This window comes from Gadus macrocephalus, chromosome 10 (genome assembly GCF_031168955.1).
Source record: "Gadus macrocephalus chromosome 10, ASM3116895v1".
Lineage (NCBI taxonomy): Eukaryota > Metazoa > Chordata > Actinopteri > Gadiformes > Gadidae > Gadus > Gadus macrocephalus.
The window spans coordinates 21,645,486-21,667,032 of record NC_082391.1 but is presented as its reverse complement, the minus strand read 5'-3'; the positions used below and the strand labels follow the sequence as shown (position 1 = coordinate 21,667,032).

Genomic DNA, 21,547 nt, shown 5'->3' with positions numbered 1-21,547 from the left:
AGACAGCCCACCCTTCTCACACACACACACACACACACACACACACACACACAGGTACGCACACCCACACACAGGCAGGCACACACACATACAGGCTTATGTGCATGTTTCTACATGCATAAACACATCGTGAAAAATATATTGACCAATCGGATAAGAGCACTCAGGGTATACTGGGTGTGGTCCCTGTCTGGTCTGTCCAAACACACACACACACCAAAAGCAAAGCAAACACTCACACAAATACACCCATGGACAGCGACAAGAAACACAAACACAAGGAAGTGTTCATCAAACCGTACACAAGTCGAAGCAGGACTGGGAATATGTGACACGCAGACTACTTACTTACACACGCAGACTTTAAGACTTTAAGACCAGAAACATGCCCCCCACCACCTGTCCTCACATTAACAACCCCCAACACACACTGTTGGTTCAGATGTCAGCATAGTACTCTCATTGAACAAACACAAACACACACAGACGCACGCACACAAACACACACGCACAATCTCCGTACACACTAAGCAGACATACACATAATCACAACAATGCATGCCCAGGCCCACATGTGCATTCAATAAATTAACAAGCCTAAAGCATGCACACACACACACACACACTTTCTCCACAAGTATGTGCATGATATCACTGACACACACACACACACACACACACACACACACACACACACACACACACACACACACACACACACACACACACACACACACACACACACACACACACCAAAGAAGCCCTCCAAGCACTAATGATCTTACTGTGTGTTTCCTGTTTCTGTTTGTTTAGGAGTGATCCTGACACTGGCTGAACTAGACCGGGAAGATAAAGAGGAACACACTATAGAGGTAAGACCCCTCGTTAACTCCTAACCAAACATATTAACATTTGAATTATATTCTGATAAATACCCTCACTTTGTGTTGGGGGAGCTAAATAAAATCTTCATGAGCTCCTAAACAATTTCCAACTTCATTTTGGTATTTCTAGCAACAAACGCATTCAGTGTATTCATGTTGACATTATATGCTGATCAATAAACTCCTGTTAACAGCTAAATAAACAAAATGTTGTTAGTTGCTTGGTCAACTCTTCATGTTAGCAGCTAAACAAACTCTTCATGTAGCTGCTCAATAATCTGTTGTCATAGCAACTAACTATAAAGACTTTCACATTGTGATAGCCTCATAAACACTGCTGTCTAAAGCCTGCACAGAAACCCTGTGAACCTCAACTACTTATAGTCTTAGATACGTAGGAGAAAAACGATAAATTTGCTTCCAAGTATCATTACCATAATGATGTGCTTGATGTTGTTTGACTTGTGTGCCCTAAACCAACAAACAAGGGACTTAGTTTGAAAATCTTTTTTCCACTTAGTTGTACTAAACATTGTCTATACTCCGCTGTCTACCATCTGTTGAGGTAATTGTCAAAGACTAATGACCCAGCATAGCTCTCAGTCTTCCATCAGCAGTGATGTCAATGTCGTGCTAACAAAGTGGTTCCAAACCTTTTTTGGGTTGTGGCCCCGTCTTTAGGTCTGTAAATCTTTGCAAATCTTCCTCAACTTCTTTGTGCTTCTGCTTCCTTGTACAAACATCGTTTTAACCCAACCAAAATCTTCCAGTAATATCAATATCCCCTCGCATGCACATTGAACCACGCTACGTACATACAGAGATGTGTTCACAAACCTTTTAAACTTTTTAAAAAAGACAAGGCAAAATCAAATGTCTATTGTTTACACGTAGGCCTTTCTTGATCCCCACAGATGAAACCCAGCCCCCCTGGGCTGCTAGCCAATGGTGCTAACCACTCGATCACACCGGTTATCACTTGTTTTCTCCCCCCCCCCTCCTCCTAGGTCATAGTCTCAGACCACGGGTCTCCAGCGCTGAGCTCCACCGCCACAGTGATCATCCGGGTCCTGGACCAGAACGACAACCGGCCGAAGTTCACCGACAAGCTGTTCCACATCACGCTGCCCGAGCAGCGGGCGCACGCCAACACGCAGGAAGTGTGCCGCATGGTGGCCCGTGACGACGATGCGGGCACAAACGCAGAGGTCACCTACAGTCTCCATGACAACACGGACGACAGGTTCCAGGTCGACCCGCGCACCGGGGCAGTAACGTCCCAGGGCCCCTTTTGGGCGGGAAACTATAGCATCCTCACGGTAAACACATTTCTGTGGTTTTGAGTTTTACTATTTAAACTTTAACGTGTCAGTTAATCTATAACTCAGAAAATGTACTTATAATTACACAAACGTATGATCAATATGTAACTATTTCTTAGGCTCACAATTTTAAAGCAATAAAGATTTAGCTTTAAATAAACTGAGAGTGTTTAAACTGTGGCACACCACTAAGAACAGCTTCAAGACTTACCAAACAAAGATCATGTTCACGGACATGTCTGAATAAAATCAGAGAAATCTGAGTCTGACGTCATTAGTCTCTCGCTTAAAGTAACATTTCTCAATTACTAATCATTTAACCTTGATATATGCAACAGCAGTGGATGAGGACAGCGTTATTTCACTATTTTATTAGCTATATTATTATTTATGGCATTCAGCAGACGCCTTAGTCCAAAGCGACTTACAACCATTCATATACACATTCACACATATTCTGGTGGCTCACATCACAATTCCTGCAATTGTTCCAGTTTAAGCGTGGCCTTGCTTAAACCTAGCCTGGCTCCGCCCGCCTAAGTACTTCTGCTCAATTTGAATTTCCCTTCAGTACTATATCTGGGGCTGCAGTCTGTTAGTGGGTTTTCTCCCTCCAAATTGTCTTGGTCCAATCAGTGTCAGACGGAGTCGCTGAGAACAATGACGTTAAAGTCAGCTCTCGTTGACGGACATCATCACGCACGTTGTTTGGTTTGTTTACAGCCTGCACGCAACGTGATTCCCGGCCAAACGCTGTCAGGGAACTTATTGGCAGTTCTATGGTTCTCCAGTATACGTCTGCATAATGAAGAGTATAAGGCCCACAATGGAATGAACAAGGAACTTCATATATAATAGATAGATGGAGTAATTACAGCCCAGAGCATCTTGGGGTCTGTAGACCTGACGCACACATAAAATGGACACACATACTCACAGGCTCACACGATACATCCATGAAATCCTCCATGATTTGATTGGTTTCTGCTTGTAAAACGATATATTATACAATATTATACAATACGATTAATGTATGACATGATATGGCATAATATTATGCGACACAATTTGATAACATCCAATAAATAAGGTCATGACAAGATGTTATGCAAGAAATTATAACGTAGAATATGAGAAGATATGATTTTGCTACCCACATGGAATGTTGAAGCAGAAATAAGGGGGATAAAAAAAATATATATATAAACGTGCACATAATAGTTATAGTAGCAATGTAAATATATTCTCATGGGTTCTCAGATCAAAGCCACAGACGGCGGTAGACCGTCGCAGTCGTCGACCGCACGCCTGGACGTGGAGTGGGTCGCCGTGCCGACAGCCTCCTCCGAGCCACTGACCTTCGACGAGCCGCAGTTCACTTTCGCCGTCATGGAAACCGAGCCTGTCACTCACATGGTCGGTATTATCATGACGGAGACGCACAGGTTGAAGTGGTTCACCATCACAGGTGAGATGATGAATACCCACACACACACACACACACACACACACACACACACACATGTATATATATATATATATATATATATATATATATATAAAAATTAACAACACACACAATGAGACAAAGGCACTTCCAAAAATAACACATGCACACACACACTCAGACAGACACACAGATACCAATCTATCAAGGAGAGAAAAAGCTAAAATCCTACTTTCTTCTGAGAAATGCTCCCGCTGCACTAAAGCGAAGAGCGCAGCGTTGGCCTGGAGCTCTTGCCGCAGACTTGCCTTATTCTCTATTCCCCTCTGTGTGTATGCTGAAGTGATATCTGACATTCAGAGTATTGCCACTTAGCTTATTCTGCTGACTAGTGCAGCGCCAGGGCTATAAGACTGGCAGCGTCTCGGGAACCGTCCATCCAGATGAGCATCTAAACATGCCTGGCCCTGTTCCTTTTCCCAGAACCCAGGAATGCTGGGATACAAAATGTTTCACTCCAGACACATCAAATGTGTTTGGTGGGTTAACCGATTCAATGACAAGTTTTGCTTCTACAGAAGAAGCTTGATCAGAGGATTGGTTTCCCAACACTGAGGAGTTGGATACTGGAAGTAGCTCGGGTTGTTTAAGCAATATCACACTGGACTGGACTGTTGCCAAATAGTACAACCATTTTCCTGTACTCTAGCTTGCTACTTTGTGTAGGTCTACACATAACCACAGGCCAGCTACTTTGTCACATGTTGTATTGAGCTGTAAGATTACAAAAGGATAAATGTGTTGTTTGCGGAAATAAAGATGAGAGGATTGATGAAGAGGGGACCGCAGCCTCCGCAGGGGTGCAGAGGAGATTAGAGGAAGGAAAAGCTTGACGAGGAGAGGGAGAGCGGGAGAGAGAGATGACAAGTGGTAAGGGAGCGATGAGGTGACGAGAGAGGGAGAGAGGTGACGAGAGGCAGCGGGAGGTGTGATAAAGATTATCAGCTTCTTCTCTCTCTTCACCTGCCAGACCACCTGTTCTGTTGTATTTTCCCTACACTCTCCTCCTCTCTCCGAATCTCCCCTTTTCTCTCATCTCTCTTCTTTTCTCTTCTCCTCTCCTCCTCAGCCTTGTCCTCTTTCCTCCTCTCCTTTCCTCTACTCTTCTCCTCCTCTTTATACTCTCCTGTCCTCTTCTCTCGTTTGCTTCTCTTCGTCCTCTCATCTTCTCTCCTCTCCTCATCCTCCAATGATAGTGTTATAGCAGTATTTTCAAAGACAGAATAGTGTTGACCTCTCACCAAAAGGTTCTCAGTTCGAGCCCCAGTGTGCACAGTCTACCTGCAGGCATCCTTGGGAAAGATGCCTTCACCCCTACCTGCTCCTGAATGTCTTGTTCAAGTCAATTCACTTTGGATTAAAATTGTCTGCTAGTATAAATGTTATATGACACTTTGTGTTAAAAGGATACATGAGATTGAGCAGCAGAGAAAAAGATGAGAGAAAGAGTCAGAGGATGGAGAGATGAAGAAAGAGACAGAAACATGGGAGAGAATCCTGGCTCTCCTGGTTTTCAGTCAGTAACCTTTAAACTGGGAGTTATTAACCTTACACTTACCCTTCCCCTCTAACCTGTAACCCAATAAGAACATACTTTTCCCCTCCACTCCTGATGTCCTCTACTACGCCCACTATTGCTGGAAAAAGTATGTCATGTATCGTGGGTTTTATGTAGAAAAGCAGGACATGGTGAGCCTTGACATTTCATTCTCTCCGATAAACACCATCTGGGCCTGGAGTTTGAGCCCTCCTGAGGTAGCATTCTGCTCGGGGCGTGTTCCCGCCAAATGCTTCCCCCGGAAACAAGTGTGTCATGAAGGGGCGGGTGGAAGGAGGGAGATATGGCAATGATGAGAGAAATAAAGCAGGGAGGAGAGAGAGAGAGAGAGAGAGAGAGAGAGAGAGAGAGAGAGAGAGAGAGAGAGAGAGAGAGATGGGGGAGAGAGGGAAATAGAGAGGCAGAGGTGTGGGACTAGAGAGATATGGGGAAGAAAGGGAGGGACAGAGAGAAAGCTGTTTAAGCAAAGGGATGAGGTGGAGAAAGAGAAAGGCAGATGGAAAAGATAAAAGATGGAAATTGTGTGCACTCACGCACACACACGCACGCACGCACACACACACACACTAACACACACAAACCAGTAACCCCACAAAGCGAAGGACAGATCCAGGTTGTGGTTTTGGATCAACGTTCATGTGGTGAATCCCCTCAGGGTCTCACAGGTTCTGGATGGATCGCACCCAACGGGCCGGGGAGCCCACTGTTATAGAATGATACTTCAAAATCAACACACTTTACCAGGGTCCTTATTTACCCCTCTCTCTCTCTCTCTCTCCCCCTCTCTCTCTCTCTCTCTCTCTCTCTCTCTCTCTCTCTCTCTCTCTCTCTCTCTCTCTCTCTCTCTCTCTCCCTCTCCCTCTCCCTCTCCCTCTCTCTCCCTCTCCCTCTCCCTCCCCCTCCCTCCTAGGGGGTGATGAAGATCATGACTTTGACATTCAGAGGAACATGGGCACCATCCTCATCGCCCGCCGCCTGGACGCCGCTCGGCGCTCTAACTACAACCTGACCGTCAGCGTCACGGACGGACATCACGCCGCCACCACACAGGTCCACATACGCACAACCACACTCACACACACACACACACACACACACACACAGCAGTTTGCGGCTGCATTCATTAAGGTTCGAAAAACTGTTTATTTCGGTCGGGTGACATCAACTCCAATACACTTTCACCGTGCCCCTTCAGCCTCCGTCACTGACTTGGTTCTGCTCCACCCTCAGGCCTACATCCGTGTGATCGACATGAACCAGCACCGCCCCGCCTTCCTGAAGTCGCTGTACGAGGTGAGGCCCGCTGCCGGTCACGTGACTGAATGTGACAGAGAGACTGAACTGACAGTACAAGTTAACCTGGTATAGATGATCATGTGTTGCGGTACAGTTTATATAGCTGTTTGTTCATTGTCATTTTCTGATGGCTTCAGAATCAGCACTATAATGATAGTGCACAAGTCAAATACATTTGCAGCTAAATTTTTTCTATCAATCTAAGTGTCTGTGTTCCATCTGGTCTCCAACATCTTATCTGGGCTCTAAAATGCCATTATTATTATTATATATATATATATATATATATATATATATATATATATATATTATTATTATTGCTCTTACTTGGTCAGAATTATTTTTTTATTAGTGTATTGCTAGTGTCTGATCCAATCTGCTCTCTGATCTGCTCTCTGCTCTCTGATCTGCTCTATGATCTGCTCTGTGATCTGCTCTCTGATCCCGTCTGATCTGCTCTTTGATCTGCTCTGTGATCTGCTCTCTGATCCTGTCTGGTCTGCTCTTTGATCTGCTCTGTGATCTGCTCTCTGATCTGCTCTATGATCTGCTCTTTGATCTGCTCTGTGATCTGCTCTGTGATCTGCTCTCTGATCTGCTCTCTGATCTGCTCTGTGATCTGCTCTCTGATCTGCTCTGTGATCTGCTCTGTGATCTGCTCTATGATCTGCTCTGTGATCTGTTCTGTGGTCTGCTCTGTGATCTGCTCTGTGATTTTCTCTGTGATTTGCTCTGTGATCTGCTCTGTGATCTGCTCTCTGATCCTGTCTGGTCTCTCGACACTAAACTGGTCTCTGTTCTCCTAGGTCCGTGTCCCAGAGGACACCTCTCCCTGGAAGGACATCCTGCAGATCAGTGCTGAGGATCAGGACTTCAACAGCAGGCTAGTCTACTCCATCCACAGCAGCCTCCACCCCGATAGCCTCAAGTACTTCCACCTGGACCCCAAGAGCGGAGTGCTGGTCCTGACCGAGGCGCTGGACTACGAAGACATCACTGTCCATACACTCGTCATCATGGTAAATCAGCATGGGACTCGGAGGAGTGCATGTGCAATATGATCAGGGGAACAGAACTAAACAGAAATATATTTACATTGGGTCATTTAATAGATGTAGCTTTCAAAGATATCACAATTTGCGTGGCTACATAAAAATCAAAGTGCTTTTCAAAGTAAATGTTGCCGATTTTCCGGCGTATTGAGGAGACTCAAGTCAAGAGGGTTGTAGTCCTGTAAAATCCTGAATGAACGTAGTAGATAAACTGTTACCTCGGCTGATGAAAAAGTATTACGAGGTCTTGCACTCAATTAATTCTGATTGAATTTGTGACTTGTCACAATAGCTCTGCCCAATGACACGGTTATCGGTTTGAGGACCCGGTTTACCTGTATTAACATAAATTAATAACACTGAGGGCCCTATTTTAACGGTCTGAAACTCAAGTGAGAAGCGGCAAGCGCAAGTAGCTTTGTGGGCGGTTCTACGGCGATGTCGCTAGTTTACCGGCGCGAAAAATGACTCTTGCGCCCGGCGCATATCTAAAAAGGGTTGGTCTGAAGTAGCCTAATTACCCGTAGGTGTGGTTTGGGCTTAACGTGCAATAAACCAATGAGAGTGCCAGCTCCCATCCCCTTTAAGAGCCATGACTGCATTTGAATCTGACGAGTTGATATTTTGACAGCGCGTCTGCAGTCTCCGATGAGACGGATGTACATGAATTTCACACTGCAAATGGTTCAGTTTATGGCCAAATAATATGGCCTTATTCACACATGGAATAAGGTTTTCTTCCACAACTTCAGAAATTCTGAGTTCTCAAAAAATTCCGGCAAAGAAAACGTATATGATATAAAATATGATATGCGGTAACTGTGGTTCTATTTAATGATATACGCAATACATTATAAACATTGTTTCTTATCAGTATTGTATGCATTATCGTTATCGACTTGTGTTCCTAATATGCATGTGTCCCCCCGTTAATATGCATTGCCATGGACTGTTCATGCGTTACTTGTTTAGTTTGCGTGCGTTTAAACAGATAAGGCAGTAAAATAGTAAAATCTACATATATATACACAAACAACATGCTCAAATGCTGAGATATTACATATTCAATTTAAATACGAATTATTAACAATTGCATGCCTTGCGTCCTCACAGGTCCGCGACCAGGATATCCCGGTAAAGAGGAACTTTGCGAGGGTGATGGTTTATGTGGAGGACTGCAACGACCATTCCCCCATATTCCTGAGTCCCCGCTTTGAGGCTATCCTCTCCAACATGGCGGCCACGGGGTCGCAGGTTATTCAGGTCAAGGCGCTGGACAAGGACACGGGCAGCAACGCGGACATCGCCTATTCTCTGCACTCCGGTGAGTGGAGGCCTTTGTGTCAGGTAGCAGTAGGATTAGTCTTCTCTGTTCTTACACGTGTCAGCTTCACAATTACCCAGTGACATGGGTTTTAATTTCCCTTGCTTGGTAGAACTGCAGCGTTTTGTGCACAGGCTGTAGCCCTGTTTTATTCTAGAGCAGTGAAAGCAGCATAAAGAATTCTGTTAAGAAGAGCTCGGAGGAAATTTGTTAGTTTCTCTCATAGCCTCGGACAATCTACATTTCAAAAAGGCAGGCGGCCACTCTGGGCTTAATATTCGTAATCAAAAGCCTTTTAATATTCAAGATTTCCCTGTGTAAAAAATGTTTTTACATAGGTTATTATATAAATCAGTTCAGCTCTAATAGTTTATTAAACTTGAACAACCTCATATTTTCTTTTGTCTCGTTACAGGTAACATCGACCATCTCTTCTCCATTGACCAAGTGCTGGGATCCATCAGTTTAACCAAACCTTTGGACCTCCATCCCCAAGAGAAGTTCCAGCTGACTGTGAAGGCCACCGACCAGGGCTTCCCCCAGCGTAGCGACGTCTGCTCCATCCACATCTCCGTCCTCATCTCTGAACAAACCCCTCCAGCCTTTACATCCGAGGAGTACTTTGCTGAGATTAGTGAGCTCAGCTCTCCTGGATCGTTGCTGGTGACCATTTCCGCCTCAAGCCCGGCAGCAGTACACTATGGTGTCAAAAGCGGCGACCCCAATAGGACCTTTCAAATTAACCCTTACACCGGTTCAATTTCCGTCCTGAAGCACTTGGACTTTGAGAAACACGACTCGTATAAGCTCCGTGTGACGGCCTCCACTTCGGCCGGGGCATTGTCCGAGGCGGTCGTCCACGTCTACGTGATCGACGAGAACGACAACGCTCCCGTCTTCCAGCAGCGGGAGTACCGGGGGCAGATCAGTGAGGCTGCTCACGTCAACAGCATGGTGATGGGAGAGGGCAACACCCCGTTGGTCATCCAGGCCTCGGACGCAGACCGAGACTCAAACTCACTGTTGGTCTATCACATTGTGGAACCAGAGGCGCTTAACGTTTTCAAGATAGACCTCAACATGGGCACACTGTCTTTAGCGTCACCAGTTGATTTCGAGGCCAAGGCCGTGCATCATTTCAGTGTGCAGGTGAAGGACTCTGGGGAGCCGCCGAGGTATGCTGAACACGCTGCCAAGGTCACCGTTCACATCATGGACCTGAATGACTCCCCGCCACAGTTCACAGCAGCGGAATACGAGGCATCCATCATCTTCCCAGCTGTCACAGGCACAGAGGTTTTACAGATTTCGGCCGTCGACGCTGACTCGGAAATCTCCTATTTCATCACAGAGGGCAATCTTCACGATGCCTTTTCAATCCACCCCAAGACTGGGGTCATCAGTGTGATTGATAGCCTAGAATACAGGCCGCTTTATGAGCTTGTTGTGAAAGCTACCGATGGGCTCTATAAAGACTCTGCTATTGTCAAGGTGCATTTATTTAACTTGACAGCAAGTGGCCTTGGATTTAGGGAGAAATCCTATTCAGCCAGGGTTGTGGAGAACCAATCATTGGTTAAAACATTAGCAGCCCTCAGACCCACTGGCTGCCACCGGAACGAACCTCTTGTGTTTACCGTTCTGAACCCGAAGGGTCGGTTCACCATATCCCAAACGTCAGGTATTCTTGAAACCACAGGTGTCCCTTTTGACAGAGAGGAGCAAGACATGTACGAGGTAGTAGTTGAGGTTCGTGACCTGAGGGTACCACCTAGAAGGACCAAAACCCAGGTCAAGGTCTACATAGACGACGTGAATGACAATGCCCCACAGTTTCTCAACCTGCCGTTCTCTATGTTGGTCTCAGAGGACTCGGAGCCAGGGGATGTTTTATATCAGGCAATGGCCAATGACAGAGATCTTGGAGAAAATAAATCCATCATCTACTCCCTCGAGGAAGACTTTGGTCTGTTCAGGATTGACCCTAGGGTGGGGGATGTGTCCCTTCAACGACCCCTTGACTTTGATGTTCTGAACAAGTATGTCCTCACCATCCTGGCCGAGGATAACGGTGAACCCAGACATAGCACAACAGCACAGCTCAGCATCCAATTGAGAAACCGAACAAATCCTGTTTTCCAGACATTGCTTTATCCTCTTAAAGTCCCAGAAAACGTTCCCCCCTTCACCACCATTTTACACGTGCAGGCTAGGAATCCAGAGGGCTATCGGCTCATTTATAGCTTGGAGGAGGACAACAGTACGAAACATTTCCATATAGACTTCAAAACAGGAGTGCTAACTGTTACAAACCCGTTGGACTACGAGAGCCAGTCCATGCATGTTTTGACTGTGCGTGCCACTGATTCTGTGACAGGAGCTTTCTCTGAAGCGTCTGTTGAAATCGAAGTGGAGGACGTAAATGACAACGCTCCGATTTTCTCAAAGTTACCGTTCTCTGTGGACATTCCGGAGGGCCTTCCTGTTGGCAGCTCAGTTTTACAGGTATTTGCCTCAGACTGGGATTCTGAGAGAAATAAAGATCTGATGTTCCAAATGGTAAAAACAGAAGGGAACGAGACAGATTTCTTTGAGTTAGACCCGGACACTGGACTCATTGTAAACACTCAGATACTGGATCATGAAACCACCAAGCAATTTCATTTAAAAATCAAAGTAACTGACAATGGCACCGTTCCTCTTAGCACTGAGGCCAATGTCGTCGTTAACGTCACTGACGTCAACGATAACCCACCAAACTTTGCTGATTCCCAGTATGATGTATCACTGGACGAGATGGCAAAGTGTGGGCACATCGTTATCAAAATTCAGGGCTCGGATCCAGACGACAAGGATTTGAATGACCTCAAGTACAGAATCCTGTCCGGAAACGAAGCCCGGCATTTTAACATCAACGAATCCTCTGGGCTTATCTCCTTCTCTAATGTATGTAAGAGAAATCTGAACCCCTACTACAACCTGACGGTGGCTGTATCAGATGGAGTCTTCCAGAACACAGCACCAGTGAATATAGAAATGATGAACAGTAACCGACACAGTCCCTACTTCAAACAGAACCTCTATGAGGCAGAGCTGGCCGAAAACGCAGACGCTGGAACACGCGTGATCCGCTTGGCGGCCATAGACCCCGACGACGGGCCGTACGGCAGTGTGGACTACACCATCATCAACAAACTAGCGGATGACAAGTTTGCCATCGACAGCAATGGGCAGATTATCACAACACAGCCGCTCGACCGAGAGAACCCGACCCAGAGAGTGGTCGCCATTAAGGTGATGGCTAAAGACGGAGGCGGGAGGGTGGCGTTCTGCACGGTGAAGATCATCCTCACCGACGAAAACGACAACGCGCCCCTCTTCAAGGCCACAGAGTACCAGGTGTCCATCCAGTCCACCGTCAACAAGGGTTCCCCCGTCATCCAGATCATGGCCTACGACGCAGACGAGGGTAAGAACGCAGACGTCACCTACATGGTGGACGAGGCGGAGGAGGTGACGGAAGACATCATCGAGGTCAACCCTTTCACCGGCGTGGTCAGCATCAAGGAAAGTCTGGTGGGCATGGAGAACAAGATCTTCAACTTCAAGGTGAAGGCCCGTGATGGGGGGCTTCCCTTCTACAACTCGACGGTCCCCCTTCAGGTGACTGTGGTCGCTCCTGAGGTTCCTCTGCCCAAATTCACAGAGCCACTGTACACTTTCTCAGCCGCTGAAGACGTTCCCGTGGGCACAGAGATCGGAATAGTAAGGGCCAATTCGGACACCCCTCTCATATACAGCCTGGTAAACGGCAACACAGTGGACAGTAACAAGGACAAGGTTTTCAGCTTGGACCAAGAGAGCGGCACCCTGCTGGTGGAGAAGACCATCGACCATGAGAGGACAAAATGGTACCAGATTGACGTGTTGGCACAAGGGAACCATAACGGTACCGAGGTGGCGTCTCTGGTCTCTGTCAACATCCAGGTCCAGGATGTGAATGATAACCAGCCCGTGTTTGAGGCAAACCCATACCGGGCATACCTGGCGGAGAACATGCCTGCTGGTACCACCGTCATCCAGGTGAGATGATGGGATAAGATGAGATATCGTGTGGGGCTTGATAGGTTGATCGAAGGGGATTATAGATGAATGGGCCGGAGGTTGAAGATGGGAAATTAGAAGTAGGGTAAAATAAGGTCACGTTAAGTGAGACATTTCATTGAAACAGTTTTCATGTTATGTCAAAAAGATTTGTTGTAAAAGCATTGCATTCAAAAGCTTTTGCATGAGTACCAATGCCAAAAAATAAATGAACGCTTTCTGCTCTCAGGTGACCGCCAACGACCCGGACATGGACATCAACGGTCAGGTGACCTACAGCCTGGAGCCGGCGCCCGGGGGCAACCCCGCCGTCAACGACGTGTTCTCCATTGACGGCGACAGTGGCTGGATCACGGTGGCGCGCCCAGTAGACTGCGAGGCGGCCAGGCTGTACCGCTTCCTCGTGGTGGCCACGGACCACGGCGGCGACGCGGCACTGTCCTCCTCCGTGGCGGTGGAGGTGACGGTGACGGACGAGAACGACAACGCGCCGCGCTTCACCGAGGACGTGTACCGCGGCTCCACGCTGGAGAACCGCTGGCCCAGCGGCGTCATCGTCTCCATGACGACCACGGACGCCGACGTCTCCCTGGAGAACCGGCTGGTGACGTGCTACATCACAGGTGTGTGCGCACACTTGTTTGGGTGCAAGATTTAATTCAACTTTATTTGTATGGTGCATTGCATACAAAATGCTGCAGTTCAATCTGCTTAACGACCATTGTAGGTACAAATAAATTAATAACAGAAAAATGCAGATGTGCAATCAAAATTCACATTCAAAATTCAAATTCACAGCAGATACATACAGAAAATGTAAAAGGAAGCTAAGATAATTATAATAAAACATTGCAATGACAGAAGGCGTCACAGGCCCACATTAACCAGTGTGCAAAAACACATAGTGGGTGTGTTTGTTTGTGCAGAGGCAGGCCCACTGCGCCCAGGTGTGTGTGTATGTGTGTCTGTGTTTGTGACTTTGTCACGCGTGCCCTTCCCCAATTATTGAACTCTTTCAAGTTGTTTCTACCGTGGGATCAATCAAAACAGTGGTTGGGATCATTTAAATCTCTTGTTGATCTCTATAATCAGCATGTGTAGAATGACATGTGATCACACAGAACCAGGTTGACAGGACTGAAACTCTAATTCCCTCAAGCTAAGGGCAGGAACGACTGCTGTTCCTTCCCACACGCAGGTCACACCGAGATAAGTATTAGTTGGGCTGGCGGCAAGAAAGCTGTTGTGAAACCTTCTATAATGATGTAGTGCAATATTAGCAGCTGCACAACTGGAAGTCACTGCATACGTCCCATCCCTTAACTTCCCTGATCGTCTTGGGGAAAAGATGATCCTGTATTGTCAGCTCATAGACTAATTTTTATAATGATGCAGGAGATCCGATGGGAGCTATATTAGTGACTTTATTACAGAGTAGGGAAATGCTGATACCAGGAGCCTTAAGGAACAGCACCAAAAAAACAAACATAATAATAATAATAATAATACATTTCATTTAGAGGCGCCTTTCAAGACACCCAAGGTCACCTTACAGAGCATAATAGTGTCTTGCGGTGTGGCTTCATCACATGTGATCAGTGATCTCATCCGGCTAAACCGGTAGTGCGCCAACCTGTTGCTATGCTATCTACTATTATCTACTATTGAGTCACTTTGAGAATATTTTGAAACTTGTCGTTAGAGTGCAGGTAAGGGGTTAGGCTTCTTGTCCAAGCATGCATACAGGTGAGGAGCCATATAGTCTTGAGCAGTTAGCGGGTATGGCTCTGAGGTTGAGGTTCTGTGTTCAAACCCCCATTTCCACACCACTTTCTGTGGGTATCCTTGAGCAAGACGCCCCAAACCCTGCCTGCTTCTTAAAGACATGTATTTAAATTCACTGTGAATGTCTTTGGATAAAAGCACCAGCTGAATGACTCAATAGTACACAACAGATTGTTTGACTGCAGGCTCGAACCCAGATGGCTTTTCGTCGCCTGGAGGTCACACCAACACCGTAACCACAAGACTATGCCTTGCAGTGATTGGTTCCTCGTTAACCATGTCATGTGTGGTGTGTTGTGCAGACGGGGACCCTATGGGGCAGTTTGCCATCATCCAAGAGGAAGAGGGGGAGTGGGGTCTGATTCTGAAAGAGCCCCTGGATAGGGAGGCGAAGGACCGGTACACCCTGCAGATCACTGCCACTGACGGGAAGTTTCAGGCCCTAGCCACTGCCGAGGTCCACGTGCTGGATGTCAACGACAACAGCCCAGAGTGTCAACAGGTCAGTTTTCATTATGTCTTACACTATGTTAGTTTCGATTGGGTTTTACAGTATATATATATATATATATATATATATATATATATATATATATATATATATAGCATATGTATATATCTTTTACAGTGTTTATACTTATTACAGTGTCATAAGGTCAGTTTACATATTACAGTTTTGAGATGTTTTACAGTGCATAAAAAATGTACAGTGTCATCAGGTCAGTAAGATGTGTTTTACAGTGCATTTGTGTTCAACAGTGTACTCAGGTCAGTTTACGGTGCATATATGTTTTACAGTGTCCTCAGTTCAGTTTAGATATGTTTTACAGTGTCACCATGTAAGTTTAGATAGTAAGATAGTATGTTCTACAGTGTCATCAAGCCAGTTTGGGTTAGGTTTTACAGTGTATCTATATTCGCGTCAATGCTTTGCCACTAACACTAAAGCTCCTCTTTTGCCCAGCTTGTGTACACGGAGGTGGTGATGGAGAACTCCCCGTCCAATGTGTTCATCCTCAAAGTGTCGGCATCGGATCGCGATACAGGGGCTCACGGCCTCGTCTCCTACGGCCTGCACGGCCCCGACGCAGACAAGTTCCATCTCAACCAACAGACAGGTAACTCAGCCGCCCACGCAGCAAATTAGGAGAAAAAACACGCTTTGTACGTCTATGTAGTCTTTGACGTTGAACCCAAAACATAATTGTTATTTTTTGATCTTTTTGAGTCACACTCATAAATAGACACTCTTATGTAACGTCACCAAGACGTGTCTAAAATAAAGATGGCAACAATATTGACTCTTGCAGGATGGGAAACAACAACTGGCTGCCTAACACCGGACCAGCTTGCCTTTCGTTCTGTGTCCATAGAAATGGATAACACTAAGAGCCTTCCTACCAGGAATAGCTAGGAGTGTGTGTGTGTGTGTGTGTGTGTGTGTGTGTGTGTGTGTGTGTGTGTGTGTGTGTGTGTGTGTGTGTATCTATGTAGTATACATTTTATTTCTTACTAAATAGCTGTAAAAAAAAAAAAAAAGGAAATAGAAGAAAGTTACAGATTAACAGACGATCCCCAACTTAACTTATCTCCATCTACCCTCTTCAGGGGAGCTCTTCACCATGGCCGTGTTGGACCGCGAGCAAGAGATGGAGCATAACCTGGTTGTCAAGGCGACGGACGGCGGCGGGAGTTCGTGCCAGGCGGACATCTTGCTGATGATCCGGGACATGAACGACAACCCACCGCGGTTCTCCTCCCACCGCTACGAGGTGACCGTGTTCGACAACACCACGGTCCGGACGCCGCTTGCCGTCCTCTACGCCAAGGACACCGACACTGGTGAGACTAAAATGCTGACAGGTCACATGATGCAATTTCAATGCAGCTTCAAAGCTTATAGCTTAACCCCCCCCCCCCCCTGTACAGTCACATCTGCTTCAATGGTGCCTCGAAATGGGTGCATGCCGTTACATTTACAAGTAATGACTAAAATTGTGAGGAATGGTGTAGTTTCAGCACAAAGGGTGATTCACAACCTTCTGGGAGCCTTCATTGTGTGTGAGAACAAGTTGCGACGACTCTCTCTCACCCACACACACGGCAATCATCTCCACGCTCGGTGTGTTTGTGTGTGTGTGCCTCTTTCTCTCGGTCTGTGTGTGAGTCCATGCTTGTCGTCTGTGTAAGTGTGTGTGAGTCTTGGAATTGGGGTGTATCTGTGTGTATATCTGTGGGCGTGTACAGGTACATGTACCGATGTGTGTGTTTTTGATTGTGTGTGTGCTTGTGTGGTAGACATAAGAGATTTTGATGGCATGTTCCAGCAGGTATTTTCATTCTTAACGCCCACTTAAATATTCACTGTGCCAAACACCATTTGTACTTAATACCATCTGTACCAACCATCATCTGCATCCAGAACATCCACCTTGTGCCAGTCAAGATAGCAACACTATAAATGCCTATAAGTGCCTTGCTCTAGAGACATTGATTAACCACAGGGAATTTAACTTGATCCAACCCGCCATGGGTTAGTTAAATCCAGGCCTGGGGTCAATATGATAAACATGAGAATACAAATAAGCAGCTGACATCTAAAGGTAAGGTCCACATTTCAGTGTAAAGAGGGAGAAAGAAAAGTGTTCAACAAGCACACACCACACCATCAGAGTAGGCCTGGAAAAAAAGGAAAGGGTAAAACAGTTATGTGAAATGTATCAAATGTTCAAAAGTCTCTTTGTTGTAATTCCCAAGATAACTTGGATGGCACTAGATGACACAGGCAACTAGGCCCGCAATCATTGGAGACGGTTATTTCTTCCATTGGAAGGAATCGTCCAGTGTCACTCTGTAAATGTCCAAATGGCCATATTCTATTGAAAAAACTGTAAATGGAAATCACTATCTATGAGTCAGCCTCTGCCCTAAATCATCTCTTATGGTTAAGTGTATGGATTTAAATGTGAATAGAAACTAAATCCCTATTTGCAATTTTATTTCTTTACACTCAACATATTAACCTTTTCCCATTTTAGTGGGATTTAGTTGACGGAATTCAAAAAGTGGTCCAACATAGAAAAGAAATAACATAGAAACAAATATAAAGAAGAAGACCAAACGGTGTTGTCGGTGACTCCGTGTCTTATGTACGTGCCCTTCAAGGAATCAACTCGGAGGTCCGGTACACCCTCGTGAGCGGCGGCGGGGGCTACTTCTCATTGGATGAGTTCTCGGGGATCCTGCGTCTGGAGCGCCCGCTGAGCCCCGAGGCGCGGGCCGCCTTCGAGCTCCAGGTGAAGGCGTGGGACCGCGGCCTGCCGCGCCAACTCTCCTCGGTCGCCACGGTGACGGTGAACGTGGTCTCCCTGGACGACTACCAGCCCGTCTTCCTCAGCTCCGAGTACACGGCCCAGCTCCCAGAATCCCTTGCGGTGGGGTCGGAGGTGCTGAGCGTCGCGGCGCTCGGCGGCGACGCCGGCGGTCCCGACCGGATCCTCTACAGCATCGTGTCCGGGAACGAAGACGGACGCTTCCTCCTGGACCAGCATGCAGGTACGACCACTTCCTGTTGCCCCGTTTTAATCCATCAACGTTAACTGCTTCCCAGACGGAGGTCCACACATCAACACCCACCCCGTGGTTATCAACCCTTGCGGTTGTTCGGGTTATTTTGCAGCGGCGTCGAAAGGCAATTGGACTGTTTGTTTACTGGCTGCAACAGGCTGCGACACGAACCCTGCCTATTGTTAAGGAGATACTAAACTACTCAGGGCAATGAAAAATGAAACACCCCCTGCCAAACTGTCTGCCCTGGAGCCAGCACCACACACACACACACACACACACACACACACACACACACACACACACACACACACACACACACACACACACACTATGTCGTGCACATGCTCATATACACACTCCATAAACACACACTCATATATACACTCCATACATAAGCAAACTCGTATGCACACTCCATACACACCAACCCACACAAACACTCACACACTCGTATACACATCAAGAAAAATAGAGTGGATTGGCACTGACATGCTTTCAGTGGCTCATCTACCCCTCTGCTTCACTCTCTCATTCCTCTATTCACCGAAAAGTGAACCTGTATTAGATGTGTTGTAACCTGTTGTCTTCGTTCCTTAATTTCTTTCCTTTCCTTCATCTCAACTTCCTGTCTTCTTTAGAACCCAAGAAAAATAGAAGAAAGAAAGGATCCTTGACACTTTTTTTATACGTAGCTGTCTTATATCCTTCCTAATTTCATTTCCTTTCCCTCATCCCTCCTTCCTTCCAACCTTCTTTCCTTACCCCTATGAATTTGACAATGAGTGTGTACAGATGTGTGTACGAAACGGGGAAGGTGCGCCTGAATTGATTAAAATGGAGGGCAGGCCAGGAGTCGTATGAATGGGTGAATGTGGGCCATTCATTGTGACACCTCAGGTTAGAGGTTAAATTAGTACTATATAAGACTGTTTGACGTTCCCTATCATTCCTCTGCACATGAATGCACTCAACACCCCAGGCACACACAAAGCAATACTGTCTATAATGTGCTGTAGCTGAGCGCTTATATCTGGATAGGATCAGTAGTATTAGTTGAAGTTTCTGTTATCAGTTGTCAAACCGGTGCAGCTGCAGCAGAAAGCGCACTAACCTACTTACAAAGGTACACCAACGCACACACAAACAACAGAAATAAATACAGAAGACGCACACAAGAATAAACTGTCCTTGACTTCTCTCTCTCTCTCTCTCTCTCTCTCTCTCTCTCTCTCTCTCTCTCTCTCTCTCTCTCTCTCTCTCTCCTCTTCTCTTCTCTTCTCTTCTCGCTCTCTTTCTGTCAACACCACAGGAGCTGTGTGTGTTTGTTCAGTGATCTGCATGCTTGATTCTCGGTCTCCACTAGTCCTAATCCCTGTCACCTCTAAAGAGGATATAAAGGATGTGTTAAACCATCCAGGGCCACTCCAACTTCTGGCAACTTTACTGAGACATGGCGTGGGAAACGTTTGGCTTTTTGCAACACCATGTCACGAAATGTTGAAATTGGCAATCTGCCCCCACACCATTAATCTCAGACATGTGATCACAATTAAAGTCAATAACAACGGTGGTTCATCGCGTGGCCAACCTGACATACTCATTACATTCAAGATTCAAAACCACTGTGTCTTTGGAACATGATTGTTTTATTCCCTGGGGCGGACATTTTGATTAAATAATAAATAGATAGGTAGAATGTCACTGAATAGAGAGAAATGTAATACAACTGTGTGTAACATAATTGGGTAGAGTAGAACAACATAGACCTGGATAAGATAGAGTAAGTCCTTGGGGTACAAAGGTTGTTTGAAATTGACTTTTTGATCCCTCCCTAACAAGCAGCACAACAAGGAGACACAGAAGCACTACTGTTGTAGAGTAGTGTGTGTGTGTTTGCTCGTGCAAAGCAACACTTAACATGTATTGGCTAGTTTGTCAGTTACTGGTGTGTTTTTTTAATAGATCTGAACCTGCAGCACGTTTAGCCATCACTTGTTGTCACCAGCCGTGCCAATCAGACTTGGCACCAGATATGTTGTCGCTACTGATCTGTTGAGAAAATAGACTCAGTACAATCTCAAATACTCAATAAACAAAACACTGTTCAATGGTAGTGACAAACTCATTCACTGTAGAAAGCCCCTGGGCGTCACGGTGGCTCAACCTGCTAGTGCTCTAACCAGGTAGGCAATACTCCTCCTAGCGACCCAGGTTTGATTCCTACTAGCGATCCTATGGAGCCATGAAAATAGATTTAAAACAAGAATATCAACTTGTGACTTTCCCTTCTGGGATTAATGAAGCTCTATCTGTACTATCTGTTCTTAAAGAGAAGAGTGGTAGAGCATGGTATTGCAGGGTGGTTTGGGACTCTCACTCTCAAGGAAGTTTAAAGGACCACTGTGGACGGCGTGATTAAACCATCAGAACCGTCTATCCTAGCTTCACTAAGACATATATTGCTCATATAATTTGGCAAAACGGCTCTGTTGTTCCTGAGATTATTTAGCATTAGCACGCCACTGTAAACACTAGCAGTTGGACTTTTTTGTCTTTGTGGTAAGACATTGTTATTTTATTTTGTCCACTAACTTTCCCAAACGATGACCTTCAGGACATGGTGTTTCCAAAAGATGAATGTGCTACAAGCATTGCTGACAGAATCAGCACAACAAAGTCGTTTTTGACGATTAACATTGGTGTTGGTTTTTTTAGTTGCGGTACGTAGCAGGCATGGTGGTGATTGGTTTGACTTTAACTGACGCTGTAGAGACCTCAGCCTGATACACACTGATAGAACGGTTGGACTACAGTCTATCTTGAGTAGTATCACTTCATGAGAATGTTGATAATGGGGATGATGATGAACATTGTTATTCTCATTATCGATATTCGCATTATTTAGGATACTTTCAATCTTATGGTCGAAATGTACTGGCTATAAGTATTGACCCTTTTGGGTATAGGTAGGCGTGTATGTATGTATGTATATATGTAGGTAAGTGTATGCTCTTAAAAATGTGAGAAGGTTACGACCAATGAAATGCATTCATTCATTCATTCATTCATTCATTCATTCATTTGGCTGCGTCCCCCCGCAGGTCTGCTGACCCTGGCGCGGGCCCTGGACTACGAGGTCCACAGG

General features: G+C 45.9%; 1 protein-coding gene across 1 annotated transcript in view; it reads left to right on the top strand.

The window, feature by feature from the left end:
* fat2 (FAT atypical cadherin 2) overlaps positions 1–21,547 on the top strand; it is a 55,863-nt gene that overhangs the window by 16,514 nt on the left and 17,802 nt on the right. The window contains exons 4-17 of the mRNA XM_060063682.1: positions 814–872; positions 1,892–2,203; positions 3,467–3,674; positions 6,182–6,321; positions 6,502–6,564; positions 7,374–7,586; positions 8,733–8,943; positions 9,359–13,026; positions 13,277–13,670; positions 15,135–15,334; positions 15,797–15,950; positions 16,441–16,674; positions 17,998–18,387; positions 21,504–21,547. The exon at positions 21,504–21,547 is cut by the window's right edge and continues 168 nt beyond it. Of these exons, the coding sequence (XP_059919665.1) occupies positions 814–872; positions 1,892–2,203; positions 3,467–3,674; positions 6,182–6,321; positions 6,502–6,564; positions 7,374–7,586; positions 8,733–8,943; positions 9,359–13,026; positions 13,277–13,670; positions 15,135–15,334; positions 15,797–15,950; positions 16,441–16,674; positions 17,998–18,387; positions 21,504–21,547 (6,290 nt within the window). The remainder of the gene's footprint in view (positions 1–813; positions 873–1,891; positions 2,204–3,466; positions 3,675–6,181; positions 6,322–6,501; positions 6,565–7,373; positions 7,587–8,732; positions 8,944–9,358; positions 13,027–13,276; positions 13,671–15,134; positions 15,335–15,796; positions 15,951–16,440; positions 16,675–17,997; positions 18,388–21,503) is intronic.